The sequence below is a fragment of the Hyaena hyaena genome, unplaced genomic scaffold (assembly GCF_003009895.1).
Source record: "Hyaena hyaena isolate Hyena2069 unplaced genomic scaffold, ASM300989v1 scaffold_69, whole genome shotgun sequence".
NCBI lineage: Eukaryota > Metazoa > Chordata > Mammalia > Carnivora > Hyaenidae > Hyaena > Hyaena hyaena.
The window spans coordinates 924,017-943,480 of NW_024080702.1; the positions used below are offsets into that span (position 1 = coordinate 924,017).

Genomic DNA, 19,464 nt, shown 5'->3' on the forward strand with positions numbered 1-19,464 from the left:
CCACGGGCCTCATCCGCACCCTGGGCTGGACCTCGGGGGCCTGTGGTTGAACTTGGCTCCACCGCTGCCTGATGGGTGACCTCCAGCCAGGTCCTCACCCTCTCTGAGCTTCATCCCAACCCAGGCTGGTGAGCACACCCAGCTCTGAAAAGCAGCCAGATGGCTGGTTGCCCACATCTCCCCGCTGTGTCCCCGGGTCCCGCCCCCAGCAGACAATGCTGACAGTTCCTGACAGGCTCCAGGGGAGACAGGGCCCTGCACCCCTGACGCCTGGCCATTTCCGTGGTGAGGGGGAGGGGAGACGGGCAAGTGTCAGATCTCAGTGGGCGACCCTCCCTGTATCTCCTGGGGCCGAGGTCCGTCCACAGAGACTCAGCCACTGCCCCACCCCGATGTGACGATGTGACGCTTGAATTCTCCAGACATGCAGCCTCCCCTAAACCCTGCAGAGACGGGAGGGCACGACCTCTGAAGCAGCTCCTTCATTTTACCTTCCTGGACTTGCAGGAAAGTTCCCCCTGGGAAACGAGGTGGCCAAAAATCTGCCTCAGTGTTGGTGGGGACAACTTATTCTACAGTGTTGCAGGTCAGGGCCACAGGGGCCTTGGGAAGGTCAGGGCCAGAGCCTGCAAAGCCCCCAGGGCTCGTACCCTCCTCTGTCCCCTCCCTTCTGCCTGGCCCCGTAAGCAGCGAATGGGCAGCCCTAGGGGGCCCCACCCCCACACGGAGCTCTCACTCTTGCCCCAATTCCAAGTTCCCAAGTGGCGGGGAGACTGGAGGGCCATCTCGCCCCATCAGCCTGGCAAACAGCTAAAAAGGAGCTCTCTCCAGGGCTCCCTGCCGGTGGCTCCGTCTGTGTCCAGGAAGGAAGCCACCCCCACCCAGGCTGATTTCCCGCTTCCAGCGCGGCGACAGGGCGCACGGAGTCGCTCAGGTGCGTGACGGCTCACGGTAGCTGGTCAGTAGCTGTAAGCGACCCCTAGGGCACAGTGAGCTCTAGTCCTGACCAGGAAGTGATGAGTCTGGGGTATTTATTACCGGCTGTTAATACAATGCACTTAATTGTGAGCTTCTGCGGCTGTATTTAACAACCAGCTCTCAAAAATCGCTGAGTATTCAGGACAGCCATGCAAGCCTCTTGGGGGCGGCTGCGGCACACCCCCCGCCAGGCCACCCGCCACAGCGGTGCCTGGACACGGCCTGGAGGCACAGGCAGGACAACAGTCCAGGACGGGGGTCTCCAAGCTCCGTCTCGGGCTCAGCAGGGCCCCTTCCTCACGAGGGACTTTATGGGCCTGGTTCTCGGCTTCAGGGCGCTGGGGGGAGGGACTCGAGCTCGGGGCTCCAGGCAAACCCGGGTGCGCGCTGACCTTTCCCACTTCAGAGAGACCCGAGGAGCGGCTTCCTGTCTGGGCCTCGGCGGGAACCGCAGCGCCCACAGCGCCCGGGCCTGCGGGAAGGTGTGAGGGTCCAGGGGACATGCTCAGAAGAGTGCCGGGGACCGGAGAGGCCCCGATAAACACACCGCCGCCCCTGCTCACCTGGCTCCTGCAGCCCGTTTCCTCCCCACGACCTCGTAGGGACCCAGGACCCCCGCTCGCAGGACCCCGGCTGGAGCCGGGGATGCCACTCGCGAGGCCAGCCTCCGTGCCACGGCCGCCACCCCATCCTGTACCCAGTGCCTGTCACAGGAAAGCAGTGTGAATGTCAGAACCCCCAGGGGGAGGGCGGGCACTGTCCGCCCTGTTTGAAAGCGTCACGGCCTCAGTCATCCAGCCAGCAGCACCGAGCTGGAGTCTGAACCCCAGGGGCCAGTGCTAAGGCCCTGTGGCCTCAGGGGTGAGCACTGGCTGTCAAGTCTGAGATGCCCCAAGCAGGGCACTGGTCCCAGGCACAGGCCGTTTCCAGAACGCAAGGGCTGTGCACACAGTGTGGCTTCGAGCACCCCTTGTGCCCCGGGCTGGCTGGGCAGAGGGACGTGGCTGCGGGATGGAGGTCGCTGGCCCAGCAGCGTCCTGGCTCTTAGCCCTCCACTCCCCAGCCCCACCTGCAGGGCCTCCGACAGCCGAGTGTGGTGACGAGGGGCCATGCTGGGCGTCCCCCGCCGGCCTTCGGGACTCCCTTGCCCTGCAGCCTTGCAATGGACCAGGCCCAGTGAGATGGGCGGTCACCGGGAAGGATGCGCTGTCTACTGCTGTGTAACAAATGACCCCGAAACCTAGTGGCTTACGACGCACGTCTACTGTCTCACCAGAGTCTCGGGGCCGGAATCCAGGATTAGCTGGGTCTTCGGTCTCAGGGTTCCTCACCAGCCAAGGTATCAGCCAGGGCTCTGTGGGTCTTACAGGACACGCTCAAGACCAGGGACGGAAGGGCCGAGCCCCAGGCCGCACCTGTGCTCCCGCACACGCTGTACGGGGCCCAGAGCAGTGTCCAGTTCCACGCGCTGGCCCTGGGAAAGTGCCCTGAGCCCAGAACCATTGTGACCTCAGGGGTGAGGTCAGGGCTGGCCAGGGTGGGGGAGGGGGATACCCAGAGATAGGGCCACCCCTCTGGGCATGAGGACAGAGCTGGCGCTGGGCCTGTGGGTTCTCCAAACTGCACCCCAACATGGACGGGCAGCATTTGGAAAAGCCACACAGCCACGGCCACGCCACGGCTGGCAGGACGCCATCGTCCACGTCCCAGAACCCCAGGTGAGCACAGCACCAGGCGGGACGTGTAGGAGGGGAAGCCCGATGCCCCGCTGCCCGCAGGTGCCCGGGCCCCTCCTTCTTTCAGGACGGTGCCTCCCCGCAGGGCACCCCCGGGGGTAGGGTTGGGGTCGAACCCCACCCGGCAGCCCCAGGCTTGGGGACAGGGGGACGGGAGGGAGGATATTGGATTCAAGCGCGGGCTTTGCCACCGTCCTGCGGTGTGGCTGGCGACTGCCTATAGGACCAGAGCTGTGGCTGGCAGCATGTCAGTGTCCCTGTACACGCGTGCCTGTGCACGAGTGAACGCACGGACTGACCCACTGTCCACGTGCTTCCCTGAGCCTTGGCTTCCTATCCACACGGTGGACAGTGGTCCAACAGCCAGTGACCCGGCAAAGACATGGCGCATCCTCGGGAGGCTCCTCCTGGCCTTCAGGCGGGTGCCCGGGGCCAGGCAGCGGCCGGCGGGCTCCCTCCCCTGCCTCCCCGGACCCCCAGGTGCCTTCCCAGGGGTCCTGGGCACCCAGCTCCCCAGACCATCCCCAGACAGGCTCCCGAGCAGGACCCCCGTGCGCAACGCTATTCCAGAAGGGGCAGCTTTGTACTCGGTTCGAACTCACTTATTTTTGTGTGCACGCAGTTGTCGCTGTGTGTGTGTGTGTGTGTGTGTGTGTTGTCAGGCCCATCTCCGCCGCCACCGCCGCATCTTGGATCACTTCTAAGGCGAGAAAGCGCTTCTCTCGGCAGCTGTTTGCCTGACTACGCTGTCGTTCTCTGTATTTAAAAATATACTCCACTCTGGTCGTCGCAGGGCCCGGATGCCATCTCAGGGCCAGCTGCGGGCCAAGTGCTGTGGGTGACACTGAGCAGCGTGCGTCCCCTCCGGGTGCAGAGGGGAGCCAGGCTCCCACTCTTCCCAGCTGCCCTCAGGACCGGCCAGCCTGCCTCCCTCTGAAAGGCCGTACTTTGCGGGAGTGGCAGGGAAGTGGCTGGTTTTCTGTGGGGCTCTAGGAAGAAGGGGCCGTCCAGGAAGGTTCTAGTGTGCACTAAGCCCTGCTGGCCACGGCGCCCAGGATGCAGGCTTCAGGCTCAGGCTGGGTCTGAACCAGTGTCATTCTGCAGATGCTGTGCGTCCTGGGACAGGCCGCTGAACCTCTCTGTGTCTCAGCACCTCATGGGGTTGGGGTAGGCGGGCAGCATGAAGCGTGATGGGGGGGGGGTGGAGGGTCGGAGATCAGGTGATGGAGGGGCACCCATCCTCTCTGCAGGACGTCACATGCAGCGATGCCCAGAACGTCTCATTTACTCATTGCTCGGTCCCTCGGCCACCCCACACCCCCACCGGGCACCTGACGGACGCCTGCACCCCAGCGGCAGCCCAGAGCCCCAGCCTCCCTCACGAGGCTGTTTAGCATGACCACCAGCTCGTCCGGGCCGTCCCGTGCTGGGCTTTGTCGGTCGCACTGTCCCCAGCCGGCACGGCAGTTTCTTGGGTGTGCATCACCTCCCTCCCCCTGCCCCGGACACAAGCTCTCCAAGGGAAGGGGTCTCTGTGTGTGTTGTTCAGGCGAACCCCCGGGCCCTGCAGCATCAACACCTCCTCCCAGAAGGAAGGCAGGAAGGAAGGGGGCTGCCCCCGTGGAGGGCTCGGGGACTGCGAAGATGGCCAGGCACCGCAGGCCGAGTGCCCCACCCCGCCCCTGCCCCGGCACCCCGTAAACACTTTCATCCGGGCCGACACTCCGTCGTGCAGAAATGCTACATCTCTGGTGGCTACATTCCAGTGGGGGAAACAGTCAATAAACCACCGATGTAAGAAAGTAAATTATATAATGTTAGAAGGTTAAAAGTGATGTGGAAACAAATGGAGAGGTTGGGGGTAGAGAGGGCAGGGTGAGGGGCACACTGCAATTTTAACTAAGTTCATCCAGGAGGTAACAAGTGAGCTGGGACTTAAAGGTGAGAAACTGATCCCAGCAGCTATCTGGAGGGAGGATGTTTTCTGGACTGAAGGAACAGCCAGTGTAAAGGTCCTGGGGTAGAAATGTGCCTGGGGGTGTAAGGAGCAACACAAGTTCACTGCCGGGGCAGAGTAGCCAAGAGAAAGCAGACATGAGATCAGAGAGGGGGCGAAATCATTTTTGTTCTTAGAGATCTTGCTTTCTTTTTTATTGTGACATAATTTAGCTACAGTAAGATTCATCGTCTGTAGTGGGACACTGCAAGTTTTGACAAAGTCATAGTCGTGAAACCACTACCACACGCAAGATATGCAGCAGGTTTATCTCCCCGGGTCCCCCGTGGCCTTTAGGTAGTCAACCCTCCTCCAACTTCCCATCCCTGTTCAGTTGGACCTTCTTCAGAAAGTCATAAAACTGGGGCAGCGCGGTGTGCAGCGCCCGGGCTGGTTTCTGGCATGACGCGTTTGAGAGCCAACCATGTTGCTGTGCTTCTCAGGAATCCATTCCGTTTTATTGCTGATGAGCATTTCCATGGATGTAATACACAGCTTCGTTACGCATTCACCAGTCAAAAAGGACGTGTGCATTTCTTCTGTTGGGGCGATTACAAGTAGAGCCATTATAAACATTTGTGTACAGGTTTTGTGCGAACGTGATTTATTTTATCTGAGTGAATGCCTAGGAGGAGAGCAGCAGAGCGTACACTTAACCTTCTAAGAAAGCACCAAGCTCCTCTCCACACGGGCCGTACTGTTTTACACCCTCACCAGCAACGTACGAAAGGTCCAGTTATTCCGCAACGTCACCAGCACTTGGTATTTTCAGAGATTGTCTCCCAACCTCGGCCATTCTAGGAGGCGTGTAGCCGTATTCCTCTCCAGCTTTAACCTGGGACATTGGGCACCTGTTACGTGCTTACTTACCATCTGTGTAGCTTCTCGGGTGGGATGTCTATTCAAATCTTTTGTCTGTATTTCATTAGATTGATTGCATTGGTGTTTGGGTTTTTGTTTTGTGAGTTATTTGTGTGTTCCGGACACGGACCTTTATCAGATACGTGATTTGCAAGCATTCCCTTGAAGTCCACAGCTTATCTTTTCATTTTTTTTCTAGATGTCTTTCAAAAAGCAGTTCTGGGGCACCTGGGTGGCTTAGTCGGTTAAGCATCCGACTTTCGCTTAGGTCATGATCTCGTGGTTCGTAGGTTCAAGCCCCGCGTCGGGCTCTGTGCTGACTGCCAGCTCAGAGCCTGGAGCCTGTTTCAGTCTGTGATTCCCTCTCTCTCTGACCCTCCCCTGCTCACGCTGTCTCTCTCTCTCCTAGAAATAAATAAAAATATTAAAAAAAAAAAAAAAGCAGTTCTAAATTTTTATGAAATCCAATTTAACGTTTTTGGGGTCACATCTAAGAAAACTTTGTCTGACCCATGATCACAAAGATTTGTTTTCTCCTGTATTTGCTTCTACAAGTTTGGAACTCCAGGTTTTACTTTTAGGTCCATGATCTAGAGTTAATTTTTGTACATAATGTGAAGTATAGGTTGGGGGCCATTTTTTTGCACGTATGTATCCAATTATCACACACCATTTGTTGCATACACTTTCTTAATTGAATTACTTTTGCACTTTTATCAAAAATCAGTTACCTTTGTGCATGTGAGTGTTTTTCTGGACTCGATTTTGCATTGAATATTTAGATAAATTTAGACAAAATTGACATCTTAACAGTATTGAGTCTTCTGATCCATGAAGATGGTATATCTTTCCACTTATTAAAGTATATTTTTGGTTTCTTTTATTGCTATTTATGTTTTACAGCTCACAGAACTTGCAATTATTTGTTAGATGTATACCTAAATATCTCATGTCTTTAATGCTACTGTGTAGGGTACCTTTTTTTCGGGTTTATTTATTTTGAGAGAGAGAGAGATAATGAGAATGAGTGGGGGAGGGGCAGAAGGAGAGAGGAAGAGAGAGAATCCCAGGTAGGCTCTTGATTGTGGGGCTTGATCCCATGAACTCTGAGATCCTGACCCAAGCCAAGATCAAGAACTGGACACTTAACCAACTGGGTTACCTATATGGAACTTTTTAAATTTCAATTCCCAACTGCTTGTTGCTAGTATAGTGAAATGTGACTGATTTTTGTATACTGACTATATTTTTGCAGATTTACTAAATTCCCTTTTCAGTTCTAGTAGCTTTTTTATAGATTCTTTGGAATTTTCTAATTAGGTGATAACATCCTCTATAACTAAAGATCATTTGTTCCTTCCTTTCCAGTCGGTACACTTTTAATTAGTTTTCTTACCTGTTCATATTGACTAAGTCCTCAGTACCATGTTGAATAGAAGTGGTAAGAACATCCTTCCCTCATTCCCAACTATGCGGGAAAAACATTCAGTCTTTCACCATTAAGTATGATATTAGCTACAGGATTTTTGCAGGTACTCTTTATCGAGTTGAGGAAGTTCTTTTAATTTCTGTTTTTATTGTGAATGGATGTGGAATGTTCTCAAATGCTTTCTCTGCATCTATTGAGATGATTATATGGTTTTCTTCTTTCATCTACAATGTTGGGAGTCACATTGATTTTCAAATGTTCAACCAGCCTTGCATGCCCAAGGTAGGGCTCACTGGGTCATGTAGATGAATGAGCATGTCCATATATTTTGGATTCTTAAGTTAAGAAAGCTTGCAGTGTCTTTATTTGGTTTAGGCATGGGGGTATTAACGCTCACCTCACTGAATGAGTTAGGAAGTGTTCCCTCACCTTTAATTTTCTGAAAGAGTTTTATTGATGTCATTTCTTCCTTAAATGCTTGGTAGAGTTTAAGGGTAAAGCCATCTGGGCCTCAAGTTTTCTTTGTGGGAAGGTTTTCAGCTACAAAGTCAATATTTGTAATAGACAAGGGCTATTCTGGCTATTTAGTTCTTCTTGATTGAGCTTTGGTATTTAGTCCTTTTATGACCAAGGAATTCATCTATTTCATCCGGGTTATCAACTTTATTGACATGAAGTTGTTCATAATATTCCCTCACTATCCTTTCAATGTCTATAGGATCTTTAATGATGTATCTGTTCTTCCTCTTGATGTGAATAGTGTGTGTCTTCTTTCTTTTTGCCCTAATAAAGCCTGCTGGAGGTTTATCAAATGTATTCATCTTTTCAAAGGGCCGTCTTTTGGTTTTTATTGATTTTTTCTATTGCCTTTCTGTTTTCTACTTCATTAATTTCTGCTCTACTTTTTATTATTTTCTTTATTTGGGTTTAACTTTCCCTTTTTCCCCTAATTTTTTAGGTGGAAACTTAGGTCACTGATTGCAGACCCCTATTCTTTTCTAATACTGTAAGTTTCAATGCCGTAAATTTCCCTTGAAGCACTTAGCTGCACCCCAGCATTTTTATATGTTGTGTTTTCATTTTCATTCAATTCAAAATAGTTTTTACTTTGTTTCAATTCCTTCTTGACCTATGCATTATTTAAAATTGTTGCTTAATTTCAAAATACTTGGGAATTTCCCATCTATCTTTCTGTTATTGATTTCTAATTTAATTTTATTGTGGTCAAAGAGTACACTTTGTTTGATCTGAATCCTTCTAAACTTATGGAGACTATTTTATGGCCCAGAATATGATCTATTTTGGTAGATGTTCCATGTGCACTTGGAAGGAATACTTGTTCTTCTGCTGTTAGATGGAGAGTTTTGTAAATGCCAGTTAGATTACATTAGCTAAGAGTATTGTCCAAGTCTTTTATATCTTTAATGGTTTTCTGTCTTTTTGCTCTATCAATTATTGACAGAGGGATGGTGATATCTTTAACTATGATTCTACTATTCTTCAATGATTTCTCCTTTCAGTTCTATATTTTTTGCTTTATATATTTTGAAATTCTGTCATTAGGTGCATGAACAATTAAAACTAAGTCATCTTGATGAATAACCCCTTTATCATTATGAACTGATTCTTTTTTTTATTTGAGGGGAGGGAAGAGAGAGAGCATGTGATGAGCAGGGGAGGGACAGAGAGAGAGAGAGAATCTCAAGCAAGCTCCAAGTTCAGCATGGAGCCTGACATAGGGCTGGATCCCACGACTTTGGGATCAAGACCTGATCTAAAATCAAGAGTCAGATGCTTAACTGTCAGAGCCATCCAGGTGCCCCAAACTGATTCTCTTGATGTATGGCTATATTCTTAACTTTAAAATGAAAATATACTTTATCTGATATTAATATAGCCACTCCAGTTTTCAGATTATTATTAGCATGGTTTATCTTTTTCCATCCTTTATTTTTCATTGATTTGTGTCTATTGTATTTCAAGTGTATTTCTTATAGGCAGCATATACTTGGGTCTTGATTTTTTATTCAACTTGGCAGTCTCTGCTATTTGATTGAGAAATTTAAAGCATTTGCATTTAATGTGATTAGAGAAATGATTTCTTTTTTTTTAACGTTTTATTTATTTCTAGGAGAGAGAGAGAGACACAGCGTGAGCAGAGGAGGGTCAGAGAGAGAGGGAGTCACAGACTGAAACAGGCTCCAGGCTCTGAGTCAGCACAGAGCCCGACGCGGGGCTCGAACCCACGAACTGCAAGATCATGACCTAAGCGAAAGTCGGACGCTTAACCGACTAAGCCACCCAGGCACCCCCGAAATGATTTAGTTTTAATCTACTGCCTTGCAATTTGTTTTTGCTTTGTTTCCTCTCTTCTTTGTTCTATTTTACCTCTTCCCCCTTCATTTTCATTAAGTGAGAATTTTTTATGGTTCCATTCTACATCTTTTGTTGGCTTATTACCATATATATTATGGTTTACTCTCTCATTTTTTAGTGACTGCGTTAATGCTTATAGTTTACAATTTTACAGTATCTCAGTCTACCTTTAAGTGATATTGTGCCATTTAGAGTATAAGAATCTTACAACATTTTATTTCCTTTTCCCTCTCCTGGCCTTTATGGTATTGTTGACATATATTTTACTTCTACATTTGTTATAGGCCCCACAAGGCATTGTTATTTTTACTTTAAACCTGAAAAATAAGAAAGAATATTTTATATTCACTTACATATTCACCCTTTCCACTTTTTTTTTCTTTTTTTTCGTCCATATTTCCATCTGGTATAATTTTCCTTCTGTCTGAAAGACTTCCCCAAACATTACTTAAGGCACAGGTCTGCTGGGTATAAATTCTTTCAGCTTCAGTGCATATGATAAAGGCTTGGTTTTACCATCCGTTGTTAAAATGGTTTTCTCTGACTAGCTTGCCAGGTTTTTTTCTCTTAGTGCTTTAAAATGTTGTTTCATGTTGGGGCACCTGGGTGGTTCAGTCGGTTGAGCGTCCGACTTCAGCCAGGTCATGATCTCACGGTTCGTGGGTTCGAGCCCCACGTTGGGCTCTGTGCTGACTGCCAGCTCAGAGCCTGGAGCCTGTTTCAGATTCTGTATCTTCCTCTCTCTCTGAGCCTCCCCTGCTCACACTGTCTCTCTCTCTCTCTCAGAAATAAATAAAACATTTTTTAAAATATTTTTTAAATAAAAAATAAATAAAATGTTGCTTCATGTCTCCTGGCTTGCACTGTTTTTGACTAGAACTGTACCCTTGCTCTTATCTTTATACTTTTGCATATGATGTGTCCTTTATCTCTGGCTTTCTTTGTTAAGATTTTCTCTTGGCATTGGTTTTAGGCAATTTTATTTCATTGCCATTTGGTTTGGTTTTCTTTATGTTTGTTTCAGTTGAGGTTCATTACATTTCCTGGACCTGTGGGATTTTTGGTTTTTATTAATTTGGAAACTTCAGATATTATTTCTTCAAATATTGTTTTCTGTCTCCCTTTCTTCTCCTATGAGGGTTCACGTTACACACACACTGTGGATTTTGAGGTTGCTCTACAACTCAATGATGCTCTGTTCCATTTTTTCCAGTCTTTTTTCTATTTCTGTTTCATTTGTAGATAGTTTCTGCTGTAGTGTCTTCAAGTTCACTAATCTTTGCTCCTGCTATGTCTAATTTGCTATTAAACTCATCCACTATATTCTTTTTTTTTTTTTTACAAATAGTTTATTGTCAAATTATTTTCCACATAACACTCAGTGCTCATCCCCAAAGTGCCCTCCTCCATGCCCATCCCCCCTCCCTCCCAGATCCATCAGTCCTCAGTTTTTGTCAGAATTCAAGAGTCTCTCATGGTTTGCCTCTCTCCTTTTCCCCCACCATTTCCGCCCTTCTTCTCCCCCTTGATCCTCCGTCAAGTTCCTCCTAATCCTCCTATACGTGCAAACATATGATATTTGTCCTTCTCTGCCTGACTTATTTCGCTCAGCATAACACCCTCAAGGTCCATCCATGTTGCTACACATGGCCAGATTTCATTGTTTCTCATTGCCATGTAGTATTCCATGGTATAGATAAGCCACATCTTCTTGATCCATTCATCTGTTGATGGACACTTAGGCTCTTTCCCTGTTTTAGCTATTGTGGAGAGTGCTGCTATGAACATTGGGGTACATGTGCCCTATGCATCAGCATTTCTGTATCCCTTGGGTAAATTCCTAGCAGTGCTATTGCTGGGTCATAAGGGAGTTCTATTGTTAGTTTCCTGAGGAACCTCCACACTGTTTTCCAGAGGGGCTGCACCAGTTTACATTCCCACCAACAGTGTAGGAGGGTGCCCGTTTCTCCACATCCTCGCCAGCATCTAGAGTTCTCTGATTTGCTCATTTTAGCCACTCTGACTGGCGTGAGGTGGTATCTCAGTGTGGTTTTGATGTGTATTTCCCTGATGAGGAGGGATGCTGAGCATCGTTTCATGTGTCTGTTGGCCATCTGGATGTCCTCTTTGGAGAAGTGTCTGTTCATGTCTTCTGCCCATTTCTTCACTGGGTTGTTTGTTTTTCAGGCGTGTAGTTTGGTGAGTTCCTTATAGATTCTGGATATTAACCCTTTATCTGATATGTCATTTGCAACTATCTTTTCCCATTCCGTTGGTTGCCTATTAATTTTCTGGGTTGTTTCCTTGGCTGTGCAGAAGCTTCATCCACTAAATTCTTAACTTCAAACGTTGTATTCTTCATCTTGTTTATGTTTTCCATATCTCTCCGTAGCATGCTTATGTTTTAATCTACCATGTGGAACATGTGTAATATTGTTATAATAACGTTTAATGTCTTTGTCTATTAATTCTATCACTTGTGTCATTTCTGTGTTGCTTTTGGTAAGTCAATTTTCTTTCTCCTACTTAGGGGTCAACTTTCTTGCTGCCATGCATGCCTGGTAGTTTCTTATTCAATACCAGGCATTGTAAACTTTACCTTGTTGGGTGCTAGATATTTCTGTACTTTTCAAATATTCCTGAGTTTTGTTCTAGAACACAATTAATTTAAAAACAATTTGGTATTTTTGAGGCTTGCTTTTAAGCTTTGTTAGGCAGCACCAAAGCATTCCTGTCTAAGGATGTCCGTTTTTTTCCCTCAAGACCAAGATAATACCGTTCAGAGTACTCTGCCCAATGCCCTGTGTATTACGAAGTCTTCCAGTCTGGCTGCTAAAACGAAGGGATTATTCTCAGCCTGTGTGAGCTCTGAAGATTGTTTCCGCGGCTCCTCATGGGTGGCCCTTTTCCCACATGCGCTGATTACCATCAGAGGAGGACTTGGCCGGGTGGGGGGTGCGGGGGAGGTCTTCAAACCTGAGTGGTCGTTTTCTCTCACTGGGCAGCCTTCTCCTATTACTCTTCCCTGCAAACACAAGCCACTTTGGCCTCCCCAAACGTCCACCTCCTTTTCCTTCACTTGAGGGACCCACTGAGCTTTCTGGGTTCCCCCATCCTGCACTGCACAGGCAGCACATTGTGGCGATTTGGAGCTGACCCTGCAGGGCTGCCGTCTCTCTGGGACCCTTGTCTTCCACTTCTTGTTGCCTAATGTCTGATATTAGCGGGTTTGTCTATTTTTTCCAATTTTTGAGTTGTTTAAGGCAGGAGGGGGAATCTGGTCCCGGTTGCTCCATCTTGAAGCAAAATACTGGTGTTGTCTTTACCATCTTGAGGACTTTGAGCTTTTTGCTGAGTCCAGTGGGGAACCACAGAGGGTTTTGAGTGATATGATCTGACCTACATTTCTCACACAGTAGAATAAATTAATGTATAAATGTTAATAGACGAACCACCTTCTAATATACCATCTAATGTACCTATTGAATTTGTTGACAGCTTGCTGTCTTGCTCACTGTTACATCCTTAGTGAGTAGAAAGAACATTCCTTGCCCGTGGTCAGTATTTGGGAACCAGGAACTGAGAGTGATCAAGAAATGGGGTCCCAGAGGGGCTCCTGGGTGGCTTAGTCGGTTAAGCATCTGACTTTCACTTAGGTCATGATCTCGCGGTTCGTGGGTTCGAGCCCCGCGTCGGGCTCTGTGCTGACTGCCAGCTCAGAGCCTGGAGCCTCTTTCAGTCTGTGACTCCCTCTCTCTCTGACCCTCCCCTGCTCACGCTGTCTCACTCTCTCTCCTAGAAATAAGTAAAACATTAAAAAATAAAAATAAAAAAAAAAAGAAATGGGGTCCCAGAGCAGGTAGAGCAGACACCCACTCCTGCCACGAGGCTCCAAGAGGAAGTTGTGAGACAAACAACTTGGCCACCAGCCCCAAAATGAAGCATCCCTCCTTTTTTGGCCCCTCTGGCAACGAGCACAGTCTGAGGGAATCCTGTCCCACATTTGCAAAAGGTGAGAAAAGGAAGAGGAAGTAGGAAGGAAGCAGCCTCCAGGGGCCGATGTGCTTCCTTGTTTCTTCTCAGTATCTCTGTCATGCAAACATACTTGTTCTCAAGCACCAGGTGGAGGGGTCTGGGGCACAGGTGGTGTCGCCCAGCGCACCCATCTTCATGGCCCCTGCCCCCACCTGTCGTGCAGCTCCTGGGCCCCCACCGAGGACCCCCTCAGTGACATGGGGTAGCCAGGGCAGTCCTGTGTGTGGTCCTGAAAAGACGGGCTCATCCAAGCCAGTGCAAGAGCTAGAGTTGGGGACGCCACGCCCAGAGCCCTCCGGGTCTCGTCAGCCACGCTTGTCACCAGCACTTGCTGGGAAGTCAGGCCTCTCCAGGCCCACGGGAAACGCTCCCTGAGGCCTCCGGGCCCCTTCCATACTCCCAGGGCCCAGCCAATCCATTGAGCAGAAGGTAGACACATGCAAGGACGTTGCCAAGCCTGATCCCGGCCAGCGTGGTTCTCGGCATCTGCCGGGCTTGCCTTCATGAACGCTCGTGAGGCTGCCCACCTGCATCCTGGACCTCTTTTCCTTCTCAGAACGTCCTGCCACGTCTCTGAATCCATGAAGGACTTGACTCACCTGAAGGTACTTCAGGACCCTGACCACAGGGACAGACAGAAGAGACACCCCACCACCATCATGCTCTGCAAGTCACAGAGCAGCCAGGCTGCCATGAGGCCCAAGGAGCACAAGGTGTTCATGGAAGAAGCCTACAACGCAGGTGATCACCAACCCTGGGACTCAAGCAGGCAGAAATGGGGTGGTCAGGCTCCAGTAGACCCCATCATGTCCCCGTGCCAAAAATGTCCTGGGAATGAGGGCCAGAGGGAATCCACCGCCTGGGATCTTGGGGACGTCAAGGGCCTTGGGGAGATAGTGAGACTTTCAGCAGAGAGCTCTACACGCCCTCCTTGGCCTCTTCATGCCTCCTGAAGCACCGTCCTAAGCCCAAAACTTTCCCCCTCACACCTCACCTTCCATTTTCCTCCCATACCGTTTCATACCTTGGGACCTCAGCCTAGGCCTGGCCATCTCACAGGAATGCTTTTCCCTTCATTCAAAGGATGACATGACTTCATCATTCTAGGCAAAGTTAAATTGCCACCTCCTCCAAGGGGCCAGTCCTGAATGCCCTCCATCTTTGTTGGCATGTATTAAATCCCTCCCCTCTCTGTGTGCCCACGGCCTTCTACACAACAACAGAACCAGAGTCCACGGACACCGAGTAGGGCTCCCACAGGCTAGGGGCTCCTTCAGAACCGAGCTGGGCCCTGACTCTCCTTTGAGCCCCCACACAGTTCTGTGACCACACAGTGAACAACATTGAATGCTGAAGACTACATGGAGGTTGAGGGAGTGAAGGGATGACTAGATGGAGGAGTGGAGGGATGGATGGCTAATATGAGTGGATGGGTGATGGGGATGGACGGATAAACTTATGAATGGATGAGTGGATAGAAAGGTGGATAGATGAATTTGTGAGCAGATGGGTGACGGATGGATGGATACGTTTACTAATGCATGGACTGGTAGGTGAGCATAAAGATGGACAGACAGGTGGATGAATTAATGGGCAACTATTTGCCCATATGGATGAATGTGTGGGTGGATGGACAGATGAATATCTATGGATACGTAGATGATAGATGAATGGATAAGTAGATGGATAAAAAAGTGGTTGATTCAATGAATGGATGGAAATATGCATGGGTGTATAAGGATGTGAAAACCTGCATGCAATCTGCTTCTTATCCTGTCTCAAACTCCAGGAGGACTGTTTGGACAGTCAGGAGGCCCAGGAACCTCCAATATGTTCAGTTCTTCAGTCTTCATTTTCAGATCACTCTTTCCCATTCCCAGCGCTACCCTTTCCCTGCCTCCCCATCCCTGCTGGCACAGTGTAACCTTCCCACAGCCCATCCACCCTCACACCTTTTTTTCATCTCCTTTAGCCATTTGCTTCAAGATGCTCCAGGACCTGAATGGTTCAGACCCTGTCCACCTGAAGCACATCACCAAGAAGATCAAGAGCATGGCTCACAAGGCCCCCAACCTGGTGCTGGAAACCATCCATGACTACTTTGTAAACAACCCAGAGGTGGGAGCTGCTTGAGCCATTGGAGGGAATGCATGGAAGCAGAGGGAGGGCTGGACCCAAAGGCAGGTTCAAATGGTGGCTCTGTGGTACAGCTACATGATTTAGGGCAAGTCAGTCTCCTCATATGTCTAATGGGCTAAGCAGTGAGGAAAGAATGTGGACTGACATGTGTCAACCACCCTCAGAATAGTCTCATGATATAGATATTATGATCCCCATAGATGAGGAAACGGGCTTAGGAAAGGGAAATGATTTGCCTAAAGTTACCGAGAGATTAAGTGGCAGAGATGGATGGATGGATGGATGGATGGGTAGATGGATGGATAATGGATGGTAGGGTGGATGGATAGATGGATGGATGGATAGATAATGGATGGATGGATGGATATGTAGATGGATGGGTGGATGGATGGACAGATGGATGGATGGGTGGATGGATGGACAGATGGATGGATGGGTAGATGGATGGGTGGATGGGTTGGTAGTTGGTAGATAGATGGATGGATAATTAGGTAGAAGATCTGATTGAATTTTAACAAATGAATGAATGAACTGACTTCAGAGGTGGAATGCTTTTAAAATACCATAGCTATTCTTGAGGATAGAGACAAACTTTTAAGTGCCTGTTTCTGCAGAAGCTAGCTCAGGGCCTCCTATAGTGTGTGCTCACTAAATGGTTATTGGATGAATGGCCAAATGCATCCACTGTGACCCTCCCCTTCTGGCCTCCTCAGCCCCCTCAGCAACCTCCCCATGCCCAGGCTTTCACTGGTGACCACTCCCCATGTGACTGAACCCAATTTGGCCCTGAGCCTCTGCCCACTCTGCCACCCACAGATCTCCTCCCGGCACAAGTTCCGGCTGCTCCAGGTCCTGGAAGCAGTCATCAGAGCCAGCAACCACCTGGAGGAGGCCTGGGAGAAGACACTCATGCAGCTGGCCCTGGAGAACATGACCAAGTCCACGGTGGGCCTCCCATCCCCGCAAATAGGCCACTGCTGGGAATGCGGGCTGCCGCCCTGGCACCCGAATAATGCCGGGGTGCCCAGCTCCATGGTTGATTAAGTGATTTCTGTCCATTTTCATTTCCTTACCACAAGTCCCTTCAGAGGGACAAACTCTGGCACCCATTTTACAGTTGAGAAAAGTGAGATTCGGGGAGCTAATTGCTTGTCTGAGTCAACAGGGCCTATAAATGGAAGAACCAAATGTCAGCTACCCCTCAGCACCCCTTCCTGGAAGCCCCCACCCTGAAGTGGGCTCTGGGTCCCTCTTCCACCGCCAGTTTTACGATTCCATGGCTGCCCCCACACCCAGACTCTGGAAGGCCTCCTGCGGGTCGCACCTGTGCTCCAGGCTTAACGCAGCCTCTGTGGCCGCCTCCCGAGTCCTGCCTGGCAGACACTTACAGGTTTGGTGGGTATCGTGCCCACCCCAGGATGATGTCCAGGGACCTGGCCCAGGCCTGCCCATGGCCTCAGCTGGCTTCAGCTCCAGACACTTGAGGGCTGCTGGCTCTCAAAACAGCCCAGGGTCCCCATGGTGGGCTAGCCGTGTTCCAAGCCTCGGCGCTCCGCGGGGCAGGAAAAAGTATAATTTAACCCTCCCACCAGATATCTGCAACCCCCGTTTACAGACGGAGGGACTGAGGCTTGGGCAGTTTAAAAGATGGTAAGTGGCCATCTTCAGGCTCCCCACAAAGTCTTCCCTCCTGGTACGGATGCAGACAAGCAGGGAGCAAAGTTCAGAACCACTGTATTCATCCTCTTCCCCAAAGAATTTTAATTCTAAATTTAGATTCCAAATTCCTTATTAAAATTTTTTAACATGTATTTATGTTTGAGAGAGAGAGACAGAGCGTGAGGGGGCAAGGGGCAGAGAGGAAGACGCGAATCTCAGGCAGCTTCCAGGCTCTGAGCTGTCAGGGGACTCGAACTCACGAGCTATGAAATCATGATCTGAGTCAAAGTCAGATGCTTAACCCGCTGAGCCACCCAGAGGTCCCCATGATCTTTTTTTTTTTTAATTTAAGCCATCGTGGGAAGCATGTCACCTGTGAATAGTTTAGAAACCAGGAAGAATAGAGTGGGGGAAGGCAGCGGTGAGGCTGTAGGACACGCAGAGCCCGCCAGTGTCTGGGTGGCGGCCTGGCACAGCCTCCCCGGGGGTGGACATGAGCGCCTCTGAGCCAGGCCCACCTCCTGCTTCTATACACACCGCGGCCCACTGCCAGCTCTCCAGGGCGGGCCAGTGTGGACCCTCTGTAGGCGCCGGGAGCCGGTCTAGGCCTCACGGAGGAGCTCATGCACGTCATCACCCAGGTCCGGCCAGCCGAGCCCATCTGGGTGTCCAAAGCCCAGTCTGGGACCCCCGTAGCCCATCGCCGCAGGGAACGGTGTCTCCGGGACCCTCCTTCCCGGCTTGACCTCTCGCTTTGAAGACACACATCCTCCAGCAGCTTCCTGAGAAAGCATGTTTGGGAAGCACAGTTTGAGACCACGTGTTCCTGGAAATCTCTCTCTCCTGTTCCCCCTGGACTCTGCCTTGGAGACCCTGAACAGAAACATCGGAAATGGAGTCAGGAAGGTCAGGGTGGAGGCAGAGGCCACCGGGGAGGTTGGTCTGATGCACATCCACACCTGGACAAGTGTGACCTTCGGGCCATGCCCGACCACCAATGCAATGGCCACATCGTGTTGCCTTTTTCCCAGACTGAGGCTTATTTTGCTGAACTCCGACCCGGGAACAGCACAGTGACCTGTCGCATGTAGAACATTATTTTTCCTACAGTGATCATAATTCTTCAAAACAGCTTCTAGAAGCCTGCGGGTCTGGGCCTCTTAAGCTCTTTCTCGAGCCCCAAGCGCATCTCCGTGACCTCCTGAATCAGTGTCTCCCAGGTTGGAATCCCTGAAGACCCCGAATAAACTGCTGGTTTGCTCCGCCACTCACTTCCTTCCTGTTCGACAAGACCATTGACATGTTGGCAGCAGCGTCCCGTGTCCTCCCGCCACTGGTGCCACTGTAGTGACTCCAAAGTCACTGTGGACATTAGACCGTTACCTGTGCACAGCCCCTCTGCTGGTGGGCCCCGCGGTTCCCCAGGGTCTGTCGTTAGCCACCCTGCGCTCCGGCGCGGCCTCCCACAGTCTGACTGTCTTCAGACCTTTGCTTCCAGAAAAGTTCAGTTATTTCACTGACAGTATCGTCCCCTCGTTTCCCTGCCCGAGGCTCAGGGACGCTCAGGTGCGGGGTGCTCAGTGCGCCCCAGGACCCTCGCCGGGCCTCTCTTCTACCAGCTCTGTCCTCCGTTCTGCTCTCTGAGGACCCGCTGTCTGTGGAGCTCCCAGCCCTGCCCGTGCATTCCACTGTCCCACAATCTTGATTTTGTGCCCAGAATGTTCATATGTGTATCATGCTGTTTTATCGTGGACACAATACCTGCTTTTATCTCTCAGGATATTGAAAAGACAGCTTTGCTTGAAGTTCTCACCTCTCTGGCCTGTATTGCCTCCCAGTGGCCGTGTTCTGGGTTCTGTGGGGCGTGTGGTGGTTCTGATCTCCAGCGTCGCTGTCTGTCCATGGTTAGCGTCGATAGGGGGCTCTGAACGCACGGGCGGGTGACAGGATCTGGGGTCCACAGTGAGCCCACGGCTGCCCAGCACCCATGCCAGCACCTCTACGGCTTTCGTCCTGGGCTGCCCAGCGACCCCAGAGAAGACTCTAACGGTGCTCGGCCCGGAGGTGTGAGGCCCAGGGGCAGCGCCGTGGAGGGCCCGGCCTCCTGCCACAGGCCCGCGCCCGCCCCAGCTGGAGACCCAGCCTCTGGGTGTGGAGTGGGTGCAGCATCTGGGCACCTGGCTCCTTGGACCACTGCACCCTCCCCCGCCCCCTGGGTGCAGAGGTCTGGCAGACGTGCCCCTGGAGTCGTGGGC

At 50.4% G+C, this 19,464-nt stretch overlaps 1 protein-coding gene across 2 annotated transcripts in view; it reads left to right on the forward strand.

Moving 5' to 3' along the window:
• Positions 1–2,565: 2,565 nt before the first annotated feature.
• The window catches only part of LOC120232344 (maestro heat-like repeat family member 5), a 70,666-nt gene continuing 53,767 nt past the window's right edge, over positions 2,566–19,464 (forward strand). For both annotated transcript variants that reach the window (XM_039233003.1, XM_039233004.1), the window contains exons 1-4: positions 2,566–2,696; positions 13,968–14,152; positions 15,384–15,529; positions 16,367–16,495. In XM_039233003.1, the coding sequence (XP_039088934.1) occupies positions 2,611–2,696; positions 13,968–14,152; positions 15,384–15,529; positions 16,367–16,495 (546 nt within the window). In that variant the 5' untranslated portion in view covers positions 2,566–2,610. The remainder of the gene's footprint in view (positions 2,697–13,967; positions 14,153–15,383; positions 15,530–16,366; positions 16,496–19,464) is intronic.